Below are 26,778 nucleotides of genomic sequence, written 5' to 3'. Positions count from 1 at the left end.
CTTTTTATTGGGCTGGGGGGGCTGTTTGTGCCTCTGGGTACTGGGAATGCCAGGGGGGCTGTAAGGTGCCACAGACAGTCACTTTTTATTGGGCTGGGGGGGTTGTTTGGACCTACTGGGCCCCATTGCCGTTCCACGCCCATCCTCCCCTATAGTTACACCCCTGAAACTGGGCCCCCCCCTCAGCCTGTTCTTCTCTATTGTTAGTGCACAAGCAGCCCCTGGGGAGGGACCCTAGGAGGGATCTTAGATTGGCTCGTTCCACCCCTTTCAGTGTTACCTTTTCTGCTTGGCTGAGCTCTTCCTTATTCCTGAGTTTGTCCCTGTGCTTGATATCTGGCTCAGGGCTTTCATCTTCTAATAGCTGCATATTCATATTCAACAGCCATGCAGCTGTGCGGTCCAGGGCATTGGGGTTCACGGGTGAGGGGGCCTAAAACAGAGCATACAACCATAACAAAAAATAATGAATGAAGTAAAAGAAAAAAAAATGATCAAAAAGAAAAAAAAAAGTAATGGGTATGAGTTCAGCATAGTCGGGGGGGAGGGTTCATGCAGCAACATGTTCAATGTTTTTTTACCTGGTCTAGTAACCCATAGCAACCAGGCGGCAGTTCACCTGTACTAGAAAGCAAGCTACAAAGTGTTAATTGGATCAGGGTATTGGGGCACAGGCCATTGCAAAGGGGCTGAGGTTGCACCCATAGAAGTCCTTTCCACGGAACTACGATCAAGTTCATCAATGGATGGAAGACTAAGGGATTTGTGGCCCCCTTTATTCCATTGCCCACTGCCCTAGATCTGAATCCAAAGTATAATGATCCCTGTTCAACAGAACTTGGAACAGAACCTTAGAGACCATGAGTAATACCCTAAGGAACATAGGCTACGGTTATGTTGGCGGACCTACTGCTTTGGCTTTTGGGGAACACTGGGAAGCATCTAGAAGGTGCACGTCAACAGATCTGGGAAATATATGGATAAACAATTGGGGCACAGGCCATTGCAAAGGGGCTGGGGTTGCACCCATAGAAGTCCTCTCCATGGGACTACAATCAAGTTCATCAATGGATGGAAGACCAAGGGATTTGGGGCCCATTTTATTCCATTGCCAGAGGCTACATTATGTGTAGAACTGCTCTAGATCAGAATCCCTGTTCAACAGAACTTGGAACAGAACCTTAGAGACCATGAATAATACTCTAAGGAACATAGACTACGGTTATGTTGGCGGAACTACTGCTCCCCTTCCTTTGGCTTTTGGGGAACACTGGGAAGCATCTAGAAGGTGCAGATCAACAGATCTGGGAAATATATGGATAAACGATAAAAGAACTGAAACAGAATAACTGGGGGATCAGGGTATTGGGGCACAGGCCATTGCAAAGGGCCCATAGAAGTCCTCTCCACGGCACTACAATCAAGTTTATCAATGGATGGAAGACCAAGGGATTTGGGGGCCATTTTATTCCATTGCTAGAGGCTACATTATGTGTAGAACTGCTCTAGATCAGAATCCCTGTTCAACAGAACTTGGAACAGAGACCATGAATAATACTCTAAGGAACAAAGACTACGGTTATGTCGGCGGAACTACTGCTCCCCTTCCTTTGGCTTTTGGGGAACACTGGGAAGCATCTAGAAGGTGCACGTCAACAGATCTGGGAAATATATTGATAAACGATAAAAGAGCTGAAACAGAATAACTGGGGGATCAGGGTATTGGGGCACAGGCCATTGCAAAGGGGCTGGGGTTGCGCCTATAGAAGTCCTCTCCATGGCACTACAACCAAGTTCATCAATGAATGGAAGACTAAGGGATTTGGGGCCCCCTTTATTCCATTGCCAGAGAACTGCCCTAGATCCGAATCCAAAGTATAAAGATCCTATGGAACAGAACCTTAGAGACCATGAGTAATACCCTAAGGAACACAGACTACGGTTATGTTGGTGGAACTACTGCTCCCCCTCCTTTGGCTTTTGGGGAACACTGGGAAGCATCTAGAAGGTGCACGTCAACCGATCTGGGAAATATATGGATAAACGATAAAAGAGCTGAAATGGAATAACTGGGGGCCGTAGTTCATGATCTTGTCTCATTCCAGATTGGGCCCCCTCTCCTTCCCCCGCTCCCACCCTTGGGAAACGCAGCTGATGAAACATGTAGTATGCGAAGGAGGGAAAGATCTCAGGAACATGAACAGGGAACTTAATGAAGAAATTTGCCTAAAATATTCATGGGTCCCCGGCATCTCCGGCGAAGGGAGACTCGGCAACGGCCCTATTGAGCCGACGGTTCTGGAGAGGAGAGCTGTGCTTATTCCGCCTCATTTTCTCAACATGATCTGTAATTTTTATGAGCAGAGTTTGGAGATGGTACCTGGGAAGCCCTTCAACAAAGGGCATGGCTCACAGACAACAAGGAGAAATGGTATCTCCCCTATTGGTTGCTTAGGGGTTCCCCCATACCCCTCTATATCACCCCTGTACCTATCTCCTAACCTGGGTGCCCTTCAAGTGCTAAGTAAGGGCTGCCTTGTGGCCACTTAATGCTCTTGCATCCCCCCCCGTAGTGGGGGCCTGTAGCTTTTCAGCATGCCCATTGGTTAAATGGTGCCCAGAGCATTTCAGACTAATGTACTCCCTTGTTCTAAGCACAGCGTCTCAGCTCAAGAGGCTCCATTGATTTTGCTATCAATATCTCAAGTGATATAACAGAGCCACTCGTTGACTGCAGGGGAAGTGGGAAACATTCACATCTGAGTTGAATTTTGCATCTGCTGCCTTTTCTGCCCCCCCCCCCCCCCCAAGAAAAGCACAGGGGTTGATGTACGAATATACTGGGCAAGTTAGCTCCTATGTTAGGAAAATCAGCTCCATGATGAGGAGACCCAGAGGCAACCAGAAAGTTACTGCTTAAAGAATCTCTACCTTGTCTTTGGCTGGGACCTGAACCATTACATTTTCATTTAGTACTTAAGATCGGATTGGTGTTCAGTCCTCCAAGTGGGTTACAACCAAAGACAATGACCTGGACTATTATATGTTCCTCTAGTACTCAGGGTTGGATTGGTCTCCAGTCCTCCTCGTGGGCCCCAACCAAAGACAATGACCTGAACTATTATATGTTCCTCTAGTACTCAGGGTTGGATTGGTTATTGGAGTTTCAGAGGATCTCAAAGTGGGCCCCAGCCAAAGACAATGACCTGAACTATTACATGTTCCTCTAGTACTTCGGGTTAGATTGGTCTATTGGAGTTTAAGAGGATCTCCAAGTGGGCCCAGTCAAAAACAATAACCTGAACCATTACATGTTCCTCTAGTACTCAGGTTTGGATTGGTTATTGGAGTATCAGAGGATCTCCAAGTGGACCCCAGCCAAAAACAATGACCTCAACCATTACATGTTCCACTAGTACTCAGGGTTGGAATGGTTATTGGAGTATCAGAGGATCTCCAAGTGGACCCAGTCAAAAACAATGACCGGAACTATTACATGTTCCTCTAGTACTCAGGGTTGGATTGGTTATTGGAGTATCAGAGGATCTCCAATTGGACCCCAGCCAAAAACAATGACCTCAACCATTACATGTTCCTCTAGTACTCAGGGTTGGATTGGTTATTGGAGTATCAGAGGATCTCCAAGTAGACCCCAGCCAAAAACAATTACCTGAACCATTACATGTTCCTCTAGTACTCAGGGTTGGATTGGTTATTGGAGTATCAGAGGATCTCCAAGTAGACCCCAGCCAAAAACAATTACCTGAACCATTACATGTTCCTCTAGTACTCAGGGTTGGATTTGTTATTGGAGTATCAGAGGATCTCCAAGTAGACCCCAGCCAAAAACAATTACCTGAACCATTACATGTTTCTCTAGTACTCAGGGTTGGATTGGTTATTGGAGTATCGGAGGATCTCCAAGTGGGCCCAGCCAAAAACAATTACCTGAACCATTACATGTTCCTCTAGTACTCAGGTTTGGATCTCCAAGTGGACCCCAGCCAAAAACAATGACCTCAACCATTACATGTTCCTCTAGTACTCAGGGTTGCATTGGTTATTGGAGTATCAGAGGATCTCCAAGTGGACCCCAGCCAAAAACAATGACCTGAACCATTACATGTTCCTCTAGTACTCAGGGTTTTAACCCTTTCTTATTTCCACCATAGGCCTGTATTACAGCTATTACTTTTAGATCCACCTAATTGTTTTGAGATGTCTGGTTCCCTGGCGTGATGTCGTGTAATGCGAGTGGTCCTCTTCAGTGGTTGGTAAGGCAATTTGAACCTTCAACCAGCTCTCTATCCCTCATGTATCTTCTTGCCCCTCTCCTACTTCTTCACCAATTCTGCCCGTTCAACCAAAGCAGACAGCAACGAGCCTATATTCCCAAGATAATATCGAATACACCACCGAGCCTAGGAAATACCTGTCCCGTATTCCTCGCTAGTCCTGCCCTTTATTACCATTCCCTTCACATTAGTCGGTAGCCAGACTCTTGGCCAAACACGGGCCCTCGGAATGAGTATTGATCCCTACAGTACGCACGCTGATACACGGTACATTTACCAATGTCAACACTTGAGAGTTATTACTCATAAATCAATAGCTGTAAACAAAAGGCCCGCGCTCTGATTGATAGCCTTTGATAGCGAGCCTTAATGAAGTGGTGCACGCAGAAACCAGATTGGGCCGAGATTCTCTTCATCAGGACACAGTTTGGAGAAATGGAGAGATTTGCAGCTTGGGTGAGAGGCGTCTTGATAGTCTAGAACAGGGGTACCCCCCCTAGCTCTGCCGCACCCGTAGGTAACCCCCTAAAGTTGCCTATATAGAAATACATACATATTTTATCTACAATGTACTGGAGTTGCAACTGGTGCTGTCCAATATGGAAGCCAGTGGCATATCTATAGAGGGAGCAGACCCCCCAGTTGTGCGGGGACGGGGAACCCAGACCGTGGGGTCTTCTTTCTCTATAGCTTTAGTGAACCCCCGTCCTCACTGGGGCGGAAATGGGGGACATGAGGGAGCGGCGGAGAGTTGGGATGGGCGGGAGCAGAATGGGAGGGGTGTGGTAGTGCTTGCGTTGCACTCCCAAAGATTTTTTGCAAGGGGGCCAGGCACGATCTAAGAAAGCCAGTGATGGAAGCAGTTAGTTCCACCAGTGAATTCTGTACAGGTATAGGACCCATTATCCAGAATGCTCGGGACCAAGGGTATTCAGGATAAGGGGTCTTTCCGTAATTTGGATCTCTATACCTTAAGTCTACTTAAGGGGTAATTATATCTTAGTTGGGATCAAGTACAGGTACTGTTTTATTATTACAGAGAAAAGGGAATCATTTAACCATTAAATAAACCCAATAGGGCTGTTCTGCCCCCAATAAGGGGTAATTATATCTTAGTTGGGATCAAGTACAGGTACTGTTTTATTATTACAGAGAAAAGGGAATCATTTAACCATGAAATAAACCCAATAGGGCTGTTCTGCCCCAATAAGGGGTAATTATATCTTAGTTGGGATCAAGTACAGGTACTGTTTTATTATTACAGAGAAAAGGGAATCATTTAACCATGAAATAAACCCAATAGGGCTGTTCTGCCCCCAATAAGGGGTAATTATATCTTAGTTGGGATCAAGTACAGGTACTGTTTTATTATTACAGAGAAAAGGGAATCATTTAACCATGAAATAAACCCAATAGGGCTGTTCTGCCCCAATAAGGGGTAATTATATCTTAGTTGGGATCAAGTACAGGTACTGTTTTATTATTACAGAGAAAAGGGAATCATTTAACCATTAAATAAACCCAATAGGGCTGTTCTGCCCCAATAAGGGGTAATTATATCTTAGTTGGGATCAAGTACAGGTACTGTTTTATTATTACAGAGAAAAGGGAATCATTTAACCATTAAATAAACCCAATAGGGCTGTTCTGCCCCCAATAAGGGGTAATTATATCTTAGTTGGGATCAAGTACAGGTACTGTTTTATTATTACAGAGAAAAGGGAATCATTTAACCATGAAATAAACCCAATAGGGCTGTTCTACCCAATAAGGGGTAATTATATCTTAGTTGGGATCAAGTACAGGTACTGTTTTATTATTACAGAGAAAAGGGAATCATTTAACCATTAAATAAACCCAATAGGGCTGTTCTGCCCCCAATAAGGGGTAATTATATCTTAGTTGGGATCAAGTACAGGTACTGTTTTATTATTACAGAGAAAAGGGAATCATTTAACCATGAAATAAACCCAATAGGGCTGTTCTGCCCCCAATAAGGGGTAATTATATCTTAGTTGGGATCAAGTACAGGTACTGTTTTATTATTACAGAGAAAAGGGAATCATTTAACCATTAAATAAACCCAATAGGGCTGTTCTGCCCCCAATAAGGGGTAATTATATCTTAGTTGGGATCAAGTACAGGTACTGTTTTATTATTACAGAGAAAAGGGAATCATTTAACCATTAAATAAACCCAATAGGGCTGTTCTGCCCCAATAAGGGGTAATTATATCTTAGTTGGGATCAAGTACAGGTACTGTTTTATTATTACAGAGAAAAGGGAATCATTTAACCATTAAATAAACCCAATAGGGCTGTTCTGCCCCCAATAAGGGGTAATTATATCTTAGTTGGGATCAAGTACAGGTACTGTTTTATTATTACAGAGAAAAGGGAATCATTTAACCATGAAATAAACCCAATAGGGCTGTTCTACCCAATAAGGGGTAATTATATCTTAGTTGGGATCAAGTACAGGTACTGTTTTATTATTACAGAGAAAAGGGAATCATTTAACCATTAAATAAACCCAATAGGGCTGTTCTGCCCCCAATAAGGGGTAATTATATCTTAGTTGGGATCAAGTACAGGTACTGTTTTATTATTACAGAGAAAAGGGAATCATTTAACCATTAAATAAACCCAATAGGGCTGTTCTGCCCCAATAAGGGGTAATTATATCTTAGTTGGGATCAAGTACAGGTACTGTTTTATTATTACAGAGAAAAGGGAATCATTTAACCATGAAATAAACCCAATAGGGCTGTTCTGCCCCCAATAAGGGGTAATTATATCTTAGTTGGGATCAAGTACAGGTACTGGTTTCCGGATAATGGATCCCATACCTGTACTTTTGGGTGCAACTTGTGCCTGCCTGCACGTAAGTGGCATTGATACCCTCTCTATGCCGCGAGTTAGGTAAGAGCACCTACAGGCACAGAATACATTTACAGTAACGACTGCCAAGAGCAGGAAACCTTCCCAGAAACATGGGAATTCATTGACTTCCCGGGTTCGGTAACAACGTTGTTCTCGCAGGAAAAGGTCGGGAATTTACGAGCAAGCTCTGCAGCTAAATCTGTGGAATCAGATGTATCGGCTGGAGACGCAATTCCAGATAAATCAGCTCGCCGTTCCCACAAGCACATATACCATAAAATCACACTGTAAACCGTTTATAGCAGTGATTTAGCTGGCGTGCACTGACTGTCATTCTCCCAATAAATATGTGCTGCGCTGCTCTGCGGGCAACTGTGGGGATGTAAACCCGCCACCAACTACAGCTACAATCCCAGATGCCCATGCAACTTCAGATCCGCTTGCTTGATGATGTCGCCAAGCGAGCGGATCTTCTCCCGATATCCCTCACCTACAGGTGGGCGATATCGGGAGAATCCAGGCTAATTCGATCGTTTGGCCCCATAACGACGAGTATAGGCAAAGTTGGTTCGGGGACTGCATCAATGAGCCAATGAGGTTGGGACTAGATTTTTTAACCTGCCCAATCGATATCTGGGCGATTTCAGGCCAGATATCAGTCGGGCAGGCCCGTCGGTAGTGCCCATACACGGGCCGAGTCCGGGCATCTTAAGACTTTGGGGCTTGTTCCTATAATAATGTGGCTTTATGACATTGGGAAATATCCTTAATCTCTGCCCAGTCAAGCTCTGCTCTCCTTATTGGGAAAGAGCTGCTCTTCAATTGGTAGCCCTCACTTTCCTTCCTTGCCGGCCATATTGACTGAAGAGGAACCTTGGCTCCTTTTCATGTGATACTGGGGAGGATCTGCCCCCTTTAATACTATCAGATCCATAATAACATGTAGAAGAACTCTCTAGGCTTAGTAGAAGGCCTCTGCTGGCTTCTCAAGTTGCTTAGTTTGTAAGTTTTCCCACCATACCCCAACAGAACAACATCAAGCAACCTTGAGGTTTTTACCAAGAATAAACTTAATCTCCTCCCAAAAAAAAGGTGATCCACCCCTTTATAATCATCATCATCATCATCATCAGGCTTGCTACCTGCTCATGTGTTAATGGGAAATTCAAGGCCCAGAAGTCATCTATCCATGTGCTTGAGTGACCTTGATATTGATTGATATTGATTGAAGAGGAACCTTGGCTCCTTTTCATGCCATACTGGGGGAGGATCTTCCACCTCTAATACTATCAGATCCATAATAACATGTAGTAGAACTCTCTAGGCTTAGTAGAAGGCCTCTGCCAGCTTCTCAAGTTGCTTAGTCCCACAATACCCCAACAGCATCAAGCAACCTTGAGGTTTTTACCAAGAATAAGCTTAATCTCCTCCCAAAAAAGGTGATCCACCCCTTTATCATCATCATCATCATCATCAGCCATGCTACCTGCTCATGTGTTAATGAGAAATTCAAGGCCCAGAAGTCATCTATCCACATGCTTGAGTGACCTTGAAGCCATATTGATTGAAGAGGAACTTTGGCTCCTTTTCATGTCATACTCTAATACTATCAGATCCATAATAACATGTAGTAGAACTCTGTAGGCTGATTAGAAGAAGCCTCTGCCAGCTTCTAAAGTTGCTTAGTCCACACGTTTTCCCACAATACCCCAACAGAACAGCATTAAGCAACATTTCGTTTTTTTTTACCAAGAATAAACTGAATCTCCTCCCAAAAAAAGATGATCCACCCCTTTATCATCATCATCATCAGCCTTGCTCATGTGTTAATGGGAAATTCAAGGCCTAGAAGTCATCTATCCACGTGCTTGAGTGACTTTGAAGCAGCCATATTGATTGAAGAGGAACCTTGGCTCCTTTTCATGCCATACTGGGGGAGGATCTTCCACCTCTAATACTATCAGATCCATAATAACATGTAGTAGAACTCTCTAGGTTGATTAGTAGAAGGCCTCTACTGGTTTCTCAAGTTGCTTAGTCTACAAGTTTTCCCACCATACCCCAACAGAGCAGCATCAAGCAACCTTGAGGTCTCCTCCCAAAAAAACATGATCCACCCCTTTATCATCATCATCATCAGCCATGCTACCTGCTCATGTGTTAATGGCAAATTCAAGGCCTAGAAGTCATCTATCCACGTGCTTGAGTGACCATGAAGCCATATTGATTGAAGAGGAACCTTGGCTCCTTTTCATGCCATACTGGGGAGAATCTTCCACCTCTAATACTATCAGATCCACAATACCATGTAGTAGAACTCTCTAGGCTGATTATTAGAAGGTCTCTGCCAGCTTCTCAAGTTGCTTAGTCCACAAGTTTCCCACAATACCCCAGCATCCAGCAACCTTGAGGTTTTAACCAAGAATAAACTTAATCTCCTCCCAAAAAAGGTGATCCACCCCTTTATCATCATCATCAGCCTTGCTACCTGCTCATGTGTTAATGGGAAATTCAAGTCCTAGAAGTCATCTATCCACATGCTTGAGTGCCCTTGAAGCCATATTGATTGAAGAGGAACCTTGGCTCCTTTTCATGTCATACTGGGGAGGATCTTCCACCTCTAATACTATCAGATCCATAATACCATGTAGTAGAACTCTCTAGGCTTAGTAGAAGGCCTCTGCCAGCTTCTCAAGTTGCTTAGTCCCACAATACTCCAACAGCATCAAGCAACCTTGAGCTTTTACCATGAATAAACTGAATCTCCTCCCAAAAAAAGAGGATCCATATTGATTGAAGAGGAACCTTGGCTCCTTTTCATGTCATACTGGGGAGGATCTGCCCCCTTTTATACTATCAGATCCATAATAACATGTAGTAGAACTCTCTAGACTGATTAGTAGAAGGCCTCTGCCAGCTTTTCAAGTAACTTAGTCCACAAGTTTTCCCACCATACCCCAACAGAACAGCATCAAGCAACCTTGAGGTTTTTACCAAGAATAAACTTAATCTCCTCCCAAAAAAAGGTGATCCACCCCTTTATCATCATCATCATCATCAGCCTTGCTACCTGCTCATGTGTTAATGGGAAAATCAAGGCCTAGAAGTCATCTATCCACGTGCTTGAGTGACCTTGATATTGATTGATATTGATTGAAGAGGAACCTTGGCTCCTTTTCATGCCATACTGGGGAGGATCTTCCACCTCTAATACTATCATATCCATAATAACATGTAGTATAACTCTCTAGGTTGATTAGTAGAAGGCCTCTGCCAGCTTCTCAAGTTGCTTAGTCCCACAATACCCCAACAGCATCAAGCAACCTTGAGCTTTTACCATGAATAAACTGAATCTCCTCCCCAAAAAAGATGATCCACCCCTTTATCATCATCATCATCATCATCATCATCATCAGCCTTGCTACCTGCTTATGTGTTAACGAGAAATTCAAGTCCTAGAAGTCATCTATCCACGTGCTTGAGTGACCTTGAAGCAAGTAGACGCCCGGCAGATTCCTATCTAACAGCGTGATTTTCCCCTGCGCCATTAATAACCTGCGTGTTTACCATTCTGCTTTTGACAGCCCATAATAATAAGGACAGAACGCTCAGCTTTTGCCCATTATCTACCAAATAATGGCTCCTCGCGATGGCACGGCTCACTAACTTCACGGGCGATTAGCCGATTCTGGCTTGGAGTGTTCATCCTTAATTATTAAAAAGCCATTTTGATGTGTATATCGGCCAGCTGCCGGGATGGGAACCGGGGCTCCTGGGGGACAATTGTACTATGGAACTATCCATCTATCTGTTTAATGTTTATTCCTAAATCCCATGATTCTTTGGGTTGCACTACTGTGCCTTTTTATACAAAAAAGCTTGAGCGGCAAAGGCCTTATCCCTATTAGAGCAAGTTTGTTTAGTCTCCACCGAACATGCTCTTCCATTCCGTCTATCAATTAGCCGGCAAACCAGCCAACCAAAGATCAAACGAGCTCAATTACAAGGTATTTATTTCTCGTTTATGTCACCTTGCCGGAGCGTTGTTGGGACAATTTGTGTAGGAAATTAAGAAAAAGTCACACAATTCCGCCGGCTCTTGGGTACGCATCAAGATGACAAATGCTGCCTCGGAAGGGGAAGATTATGTTCTGAATTATCTCCGCTCGCTCCCGGAATGATCCTCCCCTGCCAGATGGATCCGCATTGGAATAGAAAGTATTTAAAAACATGAAAAGCTGCAAAGAAAATGGATGGGGCTCCTTGGGGTTCACTTTGGGAATAAAATCCATAATCGGCCAAAGTGAGAGTACGTGGTCGAATACATGCACATACTCGGGGGCAGGCCATCTGTTTTCTTTTTGCTGAAGATGGAAACTAGGGTATGGGGCATTGGTGCCTTTATCATTTATAGCTGCTAAATGATAAAACGGTAAAGACGGTAAGACGATAAGACGGTAAGACATCTGCCTTTGTATGAACCCACATAATTATTCTGCAATATACATTGTGTGGATGTAGTCTTGCCATGACTAGGCCCCCAACGTAATCCCATCTCCTCATACCTATAGAAGTGGTGAAAGACTTAAGGTGGCCATACATTATAACAGTGACCCCCAACCAGTGGCTCGTGAGCAACATGGTCCTCCCCAACCCCTTGGATGTTGCTCGCCAACCCCTTGGATGTCGCTCCCCAACCCCTTGGATGTCGCTCCCCAACCCCTTGGATGTCGCCCGCCAACCCCTTGGATGTCGCCCGCCAACCCCTTGGATGTCGCTCCCCAACCCCTTGGATGTCGCTCCCCAACCCCTTGGATGTTGCTCCCAGGGGCCCCAAAGCAGATGCTTTTTCTAGAATTTCTTGTAAGGAGGCAAGTTTTGGTTGCATAAAACCCAAGTATAATGTCGAACAGAGTTTCTGTAGACTACCTGTCCACATAGGGGATATTAAGTAGCCAATTAGAGCTCTTATTGGCACCCCCAGGAACCTTTGTCATGCTTGTGTTGCTCCCCAACACTTTTTCCATTTAAATGTGGCTCCTGGGTATAAAAGGTTGGGGATCCCTGCATTGTATGATCTGCTCATTTGGAAAGGTCGTTAAATAATCACATTAGAACCAAGGGAATAGGAGCTGTTGGAGCGAGGGCCAACGCAGTCCCCAATCTGATCGACATCTGGAAGAATTTTGACCAAATATCGATCAGATGGGCCCGTCTGGGGTTGCCGAATTGGCAACTTAAGGGTAACTACCCACGCAGCGGTTGAGATGCTGACGATGGGGGGGGGGGGCAAACCATTCCAAAAAGGCTTTCCATTGGCAACAATAGGAGTCACCGGTGGAAAGTCGCATCACTTTAGTAATCCAATGCAAAAGGTGCAAAGGACTTTCCACCGGCGACTCCTATTGTTGGCAATGGAAAGCCTTTTCGGAGCTAAATCTCTGCTATCGTGGGCGACTCAACCGCTCCATGGGTTCCTGCCCTAAATCTGCCCGTATATGGCCTTTCAACTGATCGTATTGATATATAAAACACCAAAATCTACACTGATTACTAAAGGAACCATACCAACATACATTTAAACTCCTCCTAATTCTATCACTAGATAAGGAATTATGAGACCACAAGTAGATACTCCACCTAAAGCTGCCCATACACGTGAAGATCCGTTTGCTTGGCGATGTTGCCAAGTGAGCGGATCTTCTCCCGATATCCCCCACCTACGGGTGGGCGATATCGGGGGAATTTAGGCTGATTCGGACTTTGACCCTGGGGCCAAACGATCAAATTAAAACGAAGGGTATAGGCAAAGTCGGTTCAGGGACCGCATCAATGAGCCGATGCGGTCCCCAATCCGACTAGATTTTTTAACCTGCCTGATCAATATCTGGCCGATTTCAGGCCAGATATCGGTCGGGCAGGCTGGTCATTAGTGCCCCTACACGGGCCGATAAGCTGCCCAATCAGTCTAAGGGACCAATATCGGCAGCTACAATCGACCCATGTATGGCCACCTTTACGCAATCAATTGATAACAAATCATGACACCGTAAGTAGAGAACCCACCTAATCCCATCACATGATAAGGGTAAGGAATTATGACACCATAAGTAGACAAACCACTATCAACTAATAACCATTAACAACTAATAAGTAAAGGAATCATGAGTGACTATGACCAGACGCCTCACCTAATCCCATCACCTGATAAGAGTAAACACTCCACCCAATCCCAACATTTGATAGGCGAGACTTTATGAAAGACTATCAGTTGACCAATGCCAACATTTGATTCATGAAAGACTATCAGTTGACCCAATCCCAACATTTGATTCATGAAAGACTATCAGTTGACCCAATCCCAACATTTGATTCATGAAAGACTATCACTTGACCCAATCCCAACATTTGATTCATGAAAGACTATAAGTTGACCCAATCCCTACATTTGATTCATGAAAGACTATCAGTTGACCCAATCCCAACATTTGATAGGCAAGACTTCATGACTTCAGTTGACCCAATCCCAACACAAAATCAAGAATAATTTGGAGAACATCCAGGTGACCCTGGGCAATTTACCTCTATTTTTCCAAGACCACAACTACGGCCAATGCTTGGTCTTTGGTTCTGGACCCCAAATTACAAACAAGTCAGTGAATCATTGACCAAGAAGTTACCTAATGTCCTGGTTAACTATAAAGCAAGAGTTACCTTTCCTGTAGATGGCTCCAAGGCAAGATATCCTATCTCTTGGAGTGGTCAATGTTTATCAAAGCAAATCTGACAGCTACTACAGAACAATCACCGTCCACGTGAGTAGTCACTAAGGTTGGAAGGCATTCATTCAAAAATGATAGCTTACCTGTTTATGATGCAGTGTCCTCTGTTTCATCTCGGGGCTGTCGCCTTTGGAGGATGATGACTGTTGCCTCACGCGGGCGCCGCTGCCTGGCCAGTCTGGAGAAGAAGACATCATGCTGCCACTTGAGGGTCTCTGGTACGTTGCCGTGCTTAGTAACGTTGGGGGCGTCCTTCCCCTCGTCATTGGCGGGGGTGGTGGAGGCGGCGGTTGATCTATTCGCCTCTGAGGGCCTGAGCTGTTCTGCCGCGGCATTGTAGGTTGACCAGTTTTGTCACACAACGAATGTTGCCTTCTAGACATATCCACAGATCTGCACATATCTCCAGATCGCCGACTGAAGTCCTCCGTGCTCCCGGGGTTCATAAAACCATGTTTGCTTCCAGCCAAGTCCTCGCTGTTACTATGGGAACTGAGGGAGCTATGGCACTCCGATCCAGAGTCCCCCAATCCCCGCGGCGAAACCGGCAAACCTGCTGCCATTTGATACACGGGGTTTTGGAATGATAAAGGTGCCAATAGCTGTGGTCTACCCGGCGCCGTGTCGGAATTGGGAGTGGTGGGCGTCTGTCCTGTTCTTCTGGCCGTGGTCATGGTCATGATATTGCCCTGCGGTGTCCGCGCTGTCCATATCGCTTGCAACTGGCTAAAAGATGTCTGACTGTCATTTAAAGAATCCCCAGTGCCCGAAGTGTTGGTGCCGATGTCCAACACGCGATTGTCCTGGAGGTCAACCATTGACAAGCTCTTGTTGCCATTGGTTATCTGCACGTCCGGCTCATTGGCTTCCGAATAGCTGGAGCTCCTAGCCGGCGAGGGCTGAACCCCGGCAGACCTTGTGACAAAAAATAAGTCCTTGTTTTCAGGAGTTGGAGATGGTAACCTTGTGAAATCTATTAGACTACGGGGAAATAAATAGACAGAGGGAGACCAGCTTTAAACGCTACACTGCATTGCAAAGAAACCATTAGTTAAACCCATGTAAAGACAAAAACAAAATGGCGGCCACATAGCATTTCCATTGGTCACCAGTGGACCAATTATTCCTTTCTTTTTGTTTGTGTGCGAGGGATTAAATCCGACATACAAACGCGGGAATCTCATTCTGTACTCAGCCCTCTGAGCTTGCGTCGAATCCAAAATGGGTTTTTAAACAGTCGTCCCACCCGCCGTGCAGAATTAGGGATAAAAGCTATGATTACCAAGCCCCGACCGCCTCGTTCTTCCTGACTTTCTCCTAATTAAATTGTTAAATACAACGTAGGGAGAATTTAGCGTCGTTCTTTGGCATCGGTGTAATTACATCTGATTAAGGGGGGGGGGGGGTAGGAATTCCCAGGAGGTTTCCAACCGCGTTATTTCCATTCCACCCGTTGTGCACCGAGCAACCATTTATGATATCAATATGGGGCAGATATATATATATTTATACATTTGGCCCCAATGCCCTCTCTTACCCCGCTAAGTCGTTCTCTATTACCATCTTCTGCAGCCCGACGGATATGCAGTTGCTTGCGTTTGGCGTGGAGGCCGAGTGCTCGCTGGAGATGGAGCTCTGGATGCTCGAGGGGTTACTCAACCCGGTAGTGACGTCCCTTAAAATACGTGGAAGTGGCCCAAGTTTGGACACCGTCGCCTATAAGGCAGGGCAAGGGGGTTAATGAAGTGAAAATCCTTTTTCTCTGTAATAATAAAACAGTACCTGTACTTGATCCCAACTAAGATATAATTACCCCTTATTGGGGCAGAACAGCCCTATTGGGTTTATTTCATGGTTAAATGATTCCCTTTTCTCTGTAATAATAAAACAGTACCTGTACTTGATCCCAACTAAGATATAATTACCCCTTATTGGGGCAGAACAGTCCTATTGGGTTTATTTAATGGTTAAATGATTCCTTTTTCTCTGTAATAATAAAACAGTACCTGTACTTGATCCCAACTAAGATATAATTACCCCTTATTGGGGCAGAACAGCCCTATTGGGTTTATTTCATGGTTAAATGATTCCCTTTTCTCTGTAATAATAAAACAGTACCTGTACTTGATCCCAACTAAGATATAATTACCCCTTATTGGGGCAGAACAGCCCTATTGGGTTTATTTCATGGTTAAATGATTCCCTTTTCTCTGTAATAATAAAACAGTACCTGTACTTGATCCCAACTAAGATATAATTACCCCTTATTGGGGCAGAACAGCCCTATTGGGTTTATTTAATGGTTAAATGATTCCCTTTTCTCTGTAATAATAAAACAGTACCTGTACTTGATCCCAACTAAGATATAATTACCCCTTATTGGGGGCAGAACAGCCCTATTGGGTTTATTTAATGGTTAAATGATTCCCTTTTCTCTGTAATAATAAAACAGTACCTGTACTTGATCCCAACTAAGATATAATTACCCCTTATTGGGGGCAGAACAGCCCTATTGGGTTTATTTCATGGTTAAATGATTCCCTCATTTTAAGCAACTTCCCAGTATGCATTCATTAGTCATTACTAATTGTTGTAACGTTCTGTGTAAATGTCATTGCTATTGACAGTAGTGTCTGTCCGGCCATAACTCCTCCCTGCCCTGCTCCATTTGAAACAATGTAATGATGCATTGCTGATTGCAGACCTGGGAAGAAACATTAAGATTTCTGTAACATTGTATGAATAGCTGGACAGACACTGCTCTCAATAGCAGCGACACACACAACTATAAACTCTAACATCTGCTACAGAGTATAAAGAAATTAAATATACACTAAGGGGCTTATTAATAAAGCTAGGAACAAAAACAGTAGGATTATAGTCAGTTCCACCGGCTCCAGATTGGGACAAATTGAAATAAAAAGGTGATGTAAAATTACCTGCTGTTCATTATGTTGCCACTAGAGGCCACTCTTCAGTCACAAGCTCAAGTTCATCTCAGTTCCACATTCACAGACAGTTTAACCCTTGTTCTCTCATAATCTCTATATAAAATGTAATACCTTTTGGAACCCCTATTTCTTAAAACAGAGTCCCAAGATGCTGCAGGACTCCCCACTTAAAGAGAAGGAATGTTCTGGGCACACAATAAGCTGTACCCCCATACTGTACTGTCTAAGGGAAACACTATGGCACCTCCCTCCCATATGTATAAATACAAATATACAGAGAAGGAATGTTCTGGGCACACAATAAGCTGTACCCCCATACTGTACTGTTCTAAGGGAAACACTATGGCACCCCCTACCAATATGTATAAATACAAATATACAGAGAAGGAATGTTCTGGGCACACAATAAGCTGTACCCCCATACTGTACTGTTCTAAGGGAAACACTATGGCACCTCCCTCCCATATGTATAAATACAAATATACAGAGAAGGAATGTTCTGGGCACACAATAAGCTGTACCCCCATACTGTACTGTCTAAGGGAAACACTATGGCAGCCCCTACCCATATGTATAAATACAAATATACAGAGAAGGAATGTTCTGGGCACACAATAAGCTGTATCCCCATACTGTACTGTCTAAGGGAAACACTATGGCACCCCCTACCCATATGTATAAATACAAATATACAGAGAAGGAATGTTCTGGGCACACAATAAGCTGTACCCCCATACTGTACTGTCTAAGGGAAACACTATGGCACCTCCCTCCCATATGTATAAATACAAATATACAGAGAAGGAATGCTCTGGGCACACAATAAGCTGTACCCCCATACTGTACTGTCTAAGGGAAACACTATGGCACCTCCCTCCCATATGTATAAATACAAATATACAGAGAAGGAATGTTCTGGGCACACAATAAGCTGTACCCCCATACTGTACTGTCTAAGGGAAACACTATAGCACCCCCTACCCATATGTATAAATACAAATATACAGAGAAGGAATGTTCTGGGCACACAATAAGCTGTACTATCACTTCGTTGGGGAGCCATTCTATACCTGGTCCATCTGAGCAATGACATCCCACAATAACGAGTGCAGAGTAGAGAGCTCCCTTCCCAGGTCGATGTAGCCCTCAAAGCCGGCCGTGTTGGAGATGGTCTCTGGGTTGGAGATCTCCAAGAGGAACCTCTGCATGTTCGTCCATTCGTGCTCCAGAAACTGATTCATGAATGACATGTACTCCTCCTTACTCCCGAACCTGCGCCAGAACCAAGAGGGGTCAGTGGGTCTGTAGCTGCCGCTTTCAGCCGGCATTGGCACAACAACTGCTATTAAAGGGGAACTCCGACATAGGGGGGTAAAGGTCCCCATACACGGGCAGATTGTAGCTGCTGATATGGGTCCCTTAGACCGATTCGGCAGCTAATCGGCCCGTGTAGGGGCACTACCGACAGGCCTGCCTGACCGATATCTGGCCTGAAATTGTCCAGATATCGATCGGGCAGGTTAGAAAATCTAGTTGGATCGGGGACCCCATCGGCTCGTTGATGCGGTCCCCGGACTGACTTTGCCTATACCCGCCGTTATAATTAGATCGTTTGGCCCCCAGGGCCAAACGGTCGAATTAGCCTGGATTCTTTATTCACTACAAAAATACCAAGGGGATGAGGTTGGAGAAGACTAAAGGTGGCCATACATGGGCCAATTGTAGCTGCTGATATTGGTCCCTTAGACCGATTCGGCAGCTTATCGGCCCGTGTAGGGGCAGAAACGAGGGGCCTGCCTGACCGATATCTGGCCTAAAATTGGGCAGATATCGATTGGGCAGATTAAAAGATTTAGTCGGATCGGGGACCACATTGGCTCATTGATGCGGTCCCCGAACCGACTGCCCCATTGCCGCCAATATAATTTGATCATTTGGCCCCAGGGAAAAACGACCGAATTAGCCTAGGTTTACCCGTAGGTGGGGATATCGGGAGAAGAGCGGATCTGAAGGTCTATGGGCACCTTTACACTTTACAGGGGCCACAAATTGTATAGATTTTGTTCTGCTGAATGCTACTGAAGGCTGATTGCATTGGGGAGGAAGGAAGGTGTTTAGTCTAAAGGTCCCCATACACGGGCCAATTCTAGCTGCCAACATTGGTTCCTTAGACCGACTCAGCAGCTTATTGGCCAGTGTAGGGGCACAAACAACGGACATGCCCGACCGATATCTGGCCTGAAATCGACCAGATATCGATCGGGCAGGTTGAAAAATGTATTCGGATAGGGGACCACATCGGCTCGTTGATGCGGTCCCTGAGCCGACTGTGCCTATTACCGGCATTCTAATTGGATCGTTTGGCCCCAGGGCCAAATTAGCCCGATATTGCCCACCCGTAGGTGGGGATATCGGGAGAAGATCCGCTCGCTTGGGCCTACGGGGGGCCACAAAGCCCGTGGCCATGTGGTTTTGGCATCTGCTACCACCATTAATGCCTATTGGATTCCCTCGGCGCTTCTAAAAGATGCAATATCTTCGCCGCTCGATGTTGATAAAAAAAAGTTATTTACCCTTTAAACTTGGCTGAGTGTGGAACTGTGTCCAGTTCCATTAAGTACGAGTCCCACGGGAGTTATTAATTGCGCCTGTCTCTTTAAATCGACACGGGGAAGTGTAATCGACAGAGCGAAGGGGAAGATTAAAACTCAATATGACCGAGGGGCCATTGATTTTCTTCCCTGGCAAATTGTTCCTCTCTGATTAGCCGAGCAGCCCCGGGCCCCCGGGGGAGGAGGAGGATGGGGGGGAGGAGGAGGAGGAAGAGGGGGAGGAGGGGGAGGAGGAGGGGGGGACACTCACTTTGCAAAGTTGGCAAGGTTCTGGGTGACCTTGGCGATCAAGGTGAGGGTGCGCGCCGTCCGGTCGTCCGGGTATTCCTGCAGCAGGTTGAACAGGGACGGGGACATGATGGCGGGGCACAGGAAGCGCAGGAAAAGCGAGGCGCTGATGAGGCGTTCGCTGATATCGGGGCGCCCCCGGCTGTTGCACTCTTGTCTCCAGGAGGCGAACACCTCTTTCAGTTCCCTTGGAAACACGCTGCAGAGAAATGCACAATAAATATGAATTTCAGCACTGAGTGACCGGATCTTGTAACCCATAGCAACCAATAAGCAGTTAACCTTGTGCTCCTTCCCCAGGGTAACAGGGTAGCCCTCTCTAATGTATGTGCAATAGCACCATCTCTAGTCTGTACTGTCTAACGGAAGCAATATGGCATCTCCCTCCCATATGTATAAATACAAATATACAGAGAAGGAATGCTCTGGGCACACAATAAGCTGTACCCCCATACTGTACTGTCTAAGGGAAACACTATGGCACCCCCTACCCATATGTATAAATACAAATATACAGAGAAGGAATGTTCTGGGCACACAATAAGCTGTACCCCCATACTGTACTGTCTAAGGGAAACACTATGGCACCCCTTACCCATATGTATAAATACAAATATACAGAGAAGGAATGTTCTGGGCACACAATAAGCTGTACCCCCATACTGTACTGTCTAAGGGAAACACTATGGCACCCCCTCCCATATGTATAAATACAAATATACAGAGAAGGAATGTTCTGGGCACACAATAAGCTGTACCCCCATACTGTACTGTCTAAGGGAAACACTATGGCACCCCCTACCCATATGTATAAATACAAATATACAGAGAAGGAATGCTCTGGGCACACAATAGCTGTACCCCCATACTGTACTGTCTAAGGGAAACACTATGGCACCCCCTACCCATATGTATAAATACAAATATACAGAGAAGGAATGTTCTGGGCACACAATAAGCTGTACCCCCATACTGTACTGTCTAAGGGAAACACTATGGCACCCCCTACCCATATGTATAAATACAAATATACAGAGAAGGAATGTTCTGGGCACACAATAAGCTGTACCCCCATACTGTACTGTCTAAGGGAAACACTATGGCACCCCCTACCCATATGTATAAATACAAATATACAGAGAAGGAATGCTCTGGGCACACAATAAGCTGTACCCCCATACTGTACTGTCTAAGGGAAACACTATGGCACCCCCTACCCATATGTATAAATACAAATATACAGAGAAGGAATGTTCTGGGCACACAATAAGCTGTACCCCCATACTGTACTGTCTAAGGGAAACACTATGGCACCCCCTACCCATATGTATAAATACAAATATACAGAGAAGGAATGTTCTGGGCACACAATAAGCTGTACCCCCATACTGTACTGTCTAAGGGAAACACTATGGCACCTCCCTCCCATATGTATAAATACAAATATACAGAGAAGGAATGTTCTGGGCACACAATAAGCTGTACCCCCATACTGTACTGTCTAAGGGAAACACTATGGCACCTCCCTCCCATATATCCGATCTTTATGCTTTACTGCCTAGCTAATGTAACATGAAAGCGTGTTAAATATTGCATATTTCCCCTTTAAATAGGACATTAGGCTCGAAACACACTTATTATTATTATTCTCCGGCAATAAAAATAGCAGTGAGAGTGAGCAAAAGACTAATGGCATTGGAGGGATTCTATAAAGTGGCTCATTAAATATGTATATGGGGTTTAAAAGACAAAAAGCGGCCAGGCGAGGGCGGGGGTGATGGATGCACAGGCTCTGGGGGCCACATAGGTCACATGACATGACCTAAAGTTAAGGCCCCGCGGGGGGTGAAAGGACAAAACTGACCCCCCATTTCTCTCATGTAAAACCCAATGTAGTTAATTGACCCATTTCCAGCTCGGCGGCGCTGCTCCTATAGAGACTATGATAAATAGGTGCGGGAGCCAATCACGTGGCTCCGTATCTCCTGTTAGCGCCAGATTTCCATGGCGATGTATCTTTGGATCAGAATCACAACTAGAAGGGGGAAAAGGAAGAGGGGGGGGTATTATTTCATGGCCATGGCTATTAGGGAAAGATATAACCCCCTGGGTCGGTTCTGCAGCACAGAACTCTCTCTGATTTATGGCGTCTCGGGGACCAATGAAAATCAATAGTCGCCATCTGCCGCCAAGCCTTTTCATTCTAAATGGCAGCGGGTCAGGCAAACTCGCTATGGCTGGGAATTATGGGACATATCCCATCATGCTCAGCGTGTCAGGCTGCCAGTTATAAATCATAGGGCCACTTTTTTAAAACCGGGCCCCATTCTATCCAGTTGGGCCCCATGGGCCTGGGCGGGTAGCCCAGGCCCATGGGGGCCAACTGGATAGAATGGGGCCCGGTTTTAAAAAGTGGCCATATAAATAGACAGCATGGTCTGATTTACCTAGAAGCAATATGGCAGCTCCCACCCCTATATACAGCATATATATATATATATATAAATGCAGAAACAACCTACTTATTGCAAAAATAGGGCACAGATTCTCTCTAAACTGCGCCGGATAATGAAGGGGAGTTCATATTATAGTCTAACATCCAATTACACCTCTATCTATTTATTTCCATAGCTCACTGTGCTGATTAGATTTATTTTCAGATACACATAAATCCCCATTTCTGGCATTTCTGGCCTAATTAGCGAGTACAGGCCGTTATTAGAGGCTCCCACAGCAAAACAGACCAGTTTTTATGCAATATATTATGGATCATGTATTATAAGGGATAATGTACCCCCTGCTGTAAATGATAAGGATATTAGCAGTCACTGAGGGGTTCTGTGCCCCCCATATAAAGGCACAAGGCTGCAGGCTGAGTTATACAGGGAACTCTGAGTATCACTCATGTATTATAAGGGATAATGTACCCCCTACTGTAAATGATAAGGATATTAGCAGTCACTGAGGGGTTCTGTGCCCATATAAAGGCACAAGGCTGCAGGCTGAGTTATACAGGGAACTCTGAGTATCACTCATGTATTATAAGGGATAATGTACCCCCTACTGTAAATGATAAGGATATTAGCAGTCACTGAGGGGTTCTGTGCCCCCCATATAAAGGCACAAGGCTGCAGGCTGAGTTATACAGGGAACTCTGAGTATCACTCATGTATTATAAGGGATAATGTACCCCCTACTGTAAATGATAAGGATATTAGCAGTCACTGAGGGGTTCTGTGCCCCCATATAAAGGCACAAGGCTGCAGGCTGAGTTATACAGGGAACTCTGAGTATCACTCATGTATTATAAGGGATAATGTACCCCCTACTGTAAATGATAAGGATATTAGGAGTCACTGAGGGGTTCTGTGCCCATATAAAGGCACAAGGCTGCAGGCTGAGTTATACAGGGAACTCTGAGTATCACTCATGTATTATAAGGGATAATGTACCCCCTACTGTAAATGATAAGGATATTAGCAGTCACTGAGGGGTTCTGTGCCCCCCATATAAAGGCACAAGGCTGCAGGCTGAGTTATACAGGGAACTCTGAGTATCACTCATGTATTATAAGGGATAATGTACCCCCTACTGTAAATGATAAGGATATTAGCAGTCACTGAGGGGTTCTGTGCCCCCCATATAAAGGCACAAGGCTGCAGGCTGAGTTATACAGGGAACTCTGAGTATCACTCATGTATTATAAGGGATAATGTACCCCCTACTGTAAATGATAAGGATATTAGCAGTCACTGAGGGGTTCTGTGCCCATATAAAGGCACAAGGCTGCAGGCTGAGTTATACAGGGAACTCTGAGTATCACTCATGTATTATAAGGGATAATGTACCCCCTACTGTAAATGATAAGGATATTAGCAGTCACTGAGGGGTTCTGTGACCATATAAAGGCACAAGGCTGCAGGCTGAGTTATACAGGGAACTCTGAGTATCACTCATGTATTATAAGGGATAATGTATCTTAGAATTAGTAGGTAATAGGGAATCTTACGCACTGCACTGACCAATAGGAATTGATGATTTTGCAGAATGCCAATTCACAGCACATTTTCAGATTGCTCTGATGCTCCGGAAGATCTGAAGTGGAACACTTGTTGGGATCGACCTCACAGTTTTCATCTGATTCATACAGTGCTTTTATAAACTCGCCTGAAACAGGAAAAAAAATAAAATAAAATTAACAGATCTAAAGCCTTAATCTTTAGCAAATCTTTCAGTTTAAGATAGAAAATAATTCTTCAAATCCAATTTATAATGTGATTGGTTGCTCCACCCTGCTATAGTTCCAGGGGTACCCAGGGCACAAATAAGCACTCACCCCAAATCCCCCCCTAACTGGCCTTCAGGCTGGGCCCCCTTAGCCCATAACAAGGTTACAGATATATAGAAACATTGGGGTAACAGTCACCCCGCTATAGTTCCAGGGGTACCCAGGGCACAAATAAACACTCACCCCAAATCCCCCCCTAACTGGCCTTCAGGCTGGGCCCCCTTAGCCCATAACAAGGTTACAGATATATAGAAACATTGGGGTAACAGTCACCCCGCTATAGTTCCAGGGGTACCCAGGGCACAAATAAGCACTCACCCCAAATCCCCCCCTAACTGGCCTTCAGGCTGGGCCCCCTTAGCCCATAACAAGGTTACAGATATATAGAAACATTGGGGTAACAGTCACCCCGCTATAGTTCCAGGGGTACCCAGGGCACAAATAAGCACTCACCCCAAACCCCCCCCCTAACTGGCCTTCAGGCTGGGCCCCCTTAGCCCATAACAAGGTTACAGATATATAGAAACATTGGGGTAACAGTCACCCCGCTATAGTTCCAGGGGTACCCAGGGCACAAATAAGCACTCACCCAAATCCCCCCTAACTGGCCTTCAGGCTGGGCCCCCTTAGCCCATAACAAGGTTACAGATATATAGAAACATTGGGGTAACAGTCACCCCGCTATAGTTCCAGGGGTACCCAGGGCACAAATAAGCACTCACCCCAAATCCCCCCCTAACTGGCCTTCAGGCTGGGCCCCCTTAGCCCATAACAAGGTTACAGATATATAGAAACATTGGGGTAACAGTCACCCCGCTATAGTTCCAGGGGTACCCAGGGCACAAATAAACACTCACCCCAAATCCCCCCCTAACTGGCCTTCAGGCTGGGCCCCCTTAGCCCATAACAAGGTTACAGATATATAGAAACATTGGGGTAACAGTCACCCCGCTATAGTTCCAGGGGTACCCAGGGCACAAATAAGCACTCACCCCAAATCCCCCCCTAACTGGCCTTCAGGCTGGGCCCCCTTAGCCCATAACAAGGTTACAGATATATAGAAACATTGGGGTAACAGTCACCCCGCTATAGTTCCAGGGGTACCCAGGGCACAAATAAGCACTCACCCCAAACCCCCCCCCTAACTGGCCTTCAGGCTGGGCCCCCTTAGCCCATAACAAGGTTACAGATATATAGAAACATTGGGGTAACAGTCACCCCGCTATAGTTCCAGGGGTACCCAGGGCACAAATAAGCACTCACCCCAAATCCCCCCTAACTGGCCTTCAGGCTGGGCCCCCTTAGCCCATAACAAGGTTACAGATATATAGAAACATTGGGGTAACAGTCACCCCGCTATAGTTCCAGGGGTACCCAGGGCACAAATAAGCACTCACCCCAAATCCCCCCCTAACTGGCCTTCAGGCTGGGCCCCCTTAGCCCATAACAAGGTTACAGATATATAGAAACATTGGGGTAACAGTCACCCCGCTATAGTTCCAGGGGTACCCAGGGCACAAATAAGCACTCACCCCAAATCCCCCCCTAACTGGCCTTCAGGCTGGGCCCCCTTAGCCCATAACAAGGTTACAGATATATAGAAACATTGGGGTAACAGTCACCCCGCTATAGTTCCAGGGGTACCCAGGGCACAAATAAGCACTCACCCCAAATCCCCCCCTAACTGGCCTTCAGGCTGGGCCCCCTTAGCCCATAACAAGGTTACAGATATATAGAAACATTGGGGTAACAGTCACCCCGCTATAGTTCCAGGGGTACCCAGGGCACAAATAAGCACTCACCCCAAATCCCCCCTAACTGGCCTTCAGGCTGGGCCCCCTTAGCCCATAACAAGGTTACAGATATATAGAAACATTGGGGTAACAGTCACCCCGCTATAGTTCCAGGGGTACCCAGGGCACAAATACTGGGAAGTTGCTAATGGGAGCAGCTCGGTGTATGAGGCGGCTGAGAACGTAACGATACGTTAGCGGAATGGCGGAGTTGTGAAGAACAGGCAGCGGCGACAGAGCAGAATATAAAGGAGGGGAACAGAGATCGGGGGGCGGGGGGGCACGGAGGTTTCTATGCAGAGAGAATAAATAAATATATTCCAAGTCACAAGTCCACTAGACTGGAAAATGAGCGGTAATTACAGATCCGCTAATGAAGTGTAAAAAGCCGATAAGAGGTTTTGCACCCATAAATGTAACATTCCCATCCCCTGCCCTGTAACAGTGGCATGTGTAGCACTCTCGTGCACTCTCGCTGTCACTGCAACAACTGTCACTGCTCCCGGCACCACAGATCCCCCCTGTGCTGTTCAACAAAGCAACCTGTAGGGGGTGGGAGAGGGCAAAAACAGTCGAATGGGGTAGGAAGTTAAAGAAGTCTATTTCCTTGGAAGAGCTGTCAGTAATCTCTCTGCATGCAAGAGCTGTCAGTAATCTCTCTGCATGCAAGAGGTGTCGGTAATCTCTCTGCATGGAAGAGCTGTCGGTAATCTCTCTGCATGCAAGAGCTGTCGGTAATCTCTCTGCATGGAAGAGCTGTCAGTAATCTCTCTGCATGCAAGAGCTGTCAGTAATCTCTCTGCATGCAAGAGCTGTCAGTAATCTCTCTGCATGCAAGAGGTGTCAGTAATCTCTCTGCATGGAAGAGCTGTCGGTAATCTCTCTGC

The 26,778-nt window shown here is 45.5% G+C and overlaps 1 protein-coding gene across 8 annotated transcripts in view; it reads right to left on the bottom strand.

The window, feature by feature from the left end:
• Positions 1 to 26,778, bottom strand: part of dab2ip (DAB2 interacting protein) — a 362,460-nt gene that overhangs the window by 12,939 nt on the left and 322,743 nt on the right. For 5 of the 8 annotated variants that reach the window (XM_031892055.1, XM_031892058.1, XM_031892053.1 and 2 more), the window contains 6 exons: positions 23,824 to 23,977; positions 19,773 to 20,009; positions 17,981 to 18,182; positions 15,497 to 15,675; positions 14,043 to 14,940; positions 281 to 433 (listed from right to left, as the gene is read on the bottom strand). In XM_031892055.1, the coding sequence (XP_031747915.1) occupies positions 281 to 433; positions 14,043 to 14,940; positions 15,497 to 15,675; positions 17,981 to 18,182; positions 19,773 to 20,009; positions 23,824 to 23,977 (1,823 nt within the window). The remainder of the gene's footprint in view (positions 1 to 280; positions 434 to 14,042; positions 14,941 to 15,496; positions 15,676 to 17,980; positions 18,183 to 19,772; positions 20,010 to 23,823; positions 23,978 to 26,778) is intronic. The other 3 variants (XM_031892056.1, XM_031892054.1, XM_031892057.1) reach the window with 3 other exon arrangements.

This window comes from Xenopus tropicalis, chromosome 8, assembly GCF_000004195.4.
Source record: "Xenopus tropicalis strain Nigerian chromosome 8, UCB_Xtro_10.0, whole genome shotgun sequence".
Lineage (NCBI taxonomy): Eukaryota > Metazoa > Chordata > Amphibia > Anura > Pipidae > Xenopus > Xenopus tropicalis.
This window is presented reverse-complemented; position numbering and strand designations above follow the sequence as displayed.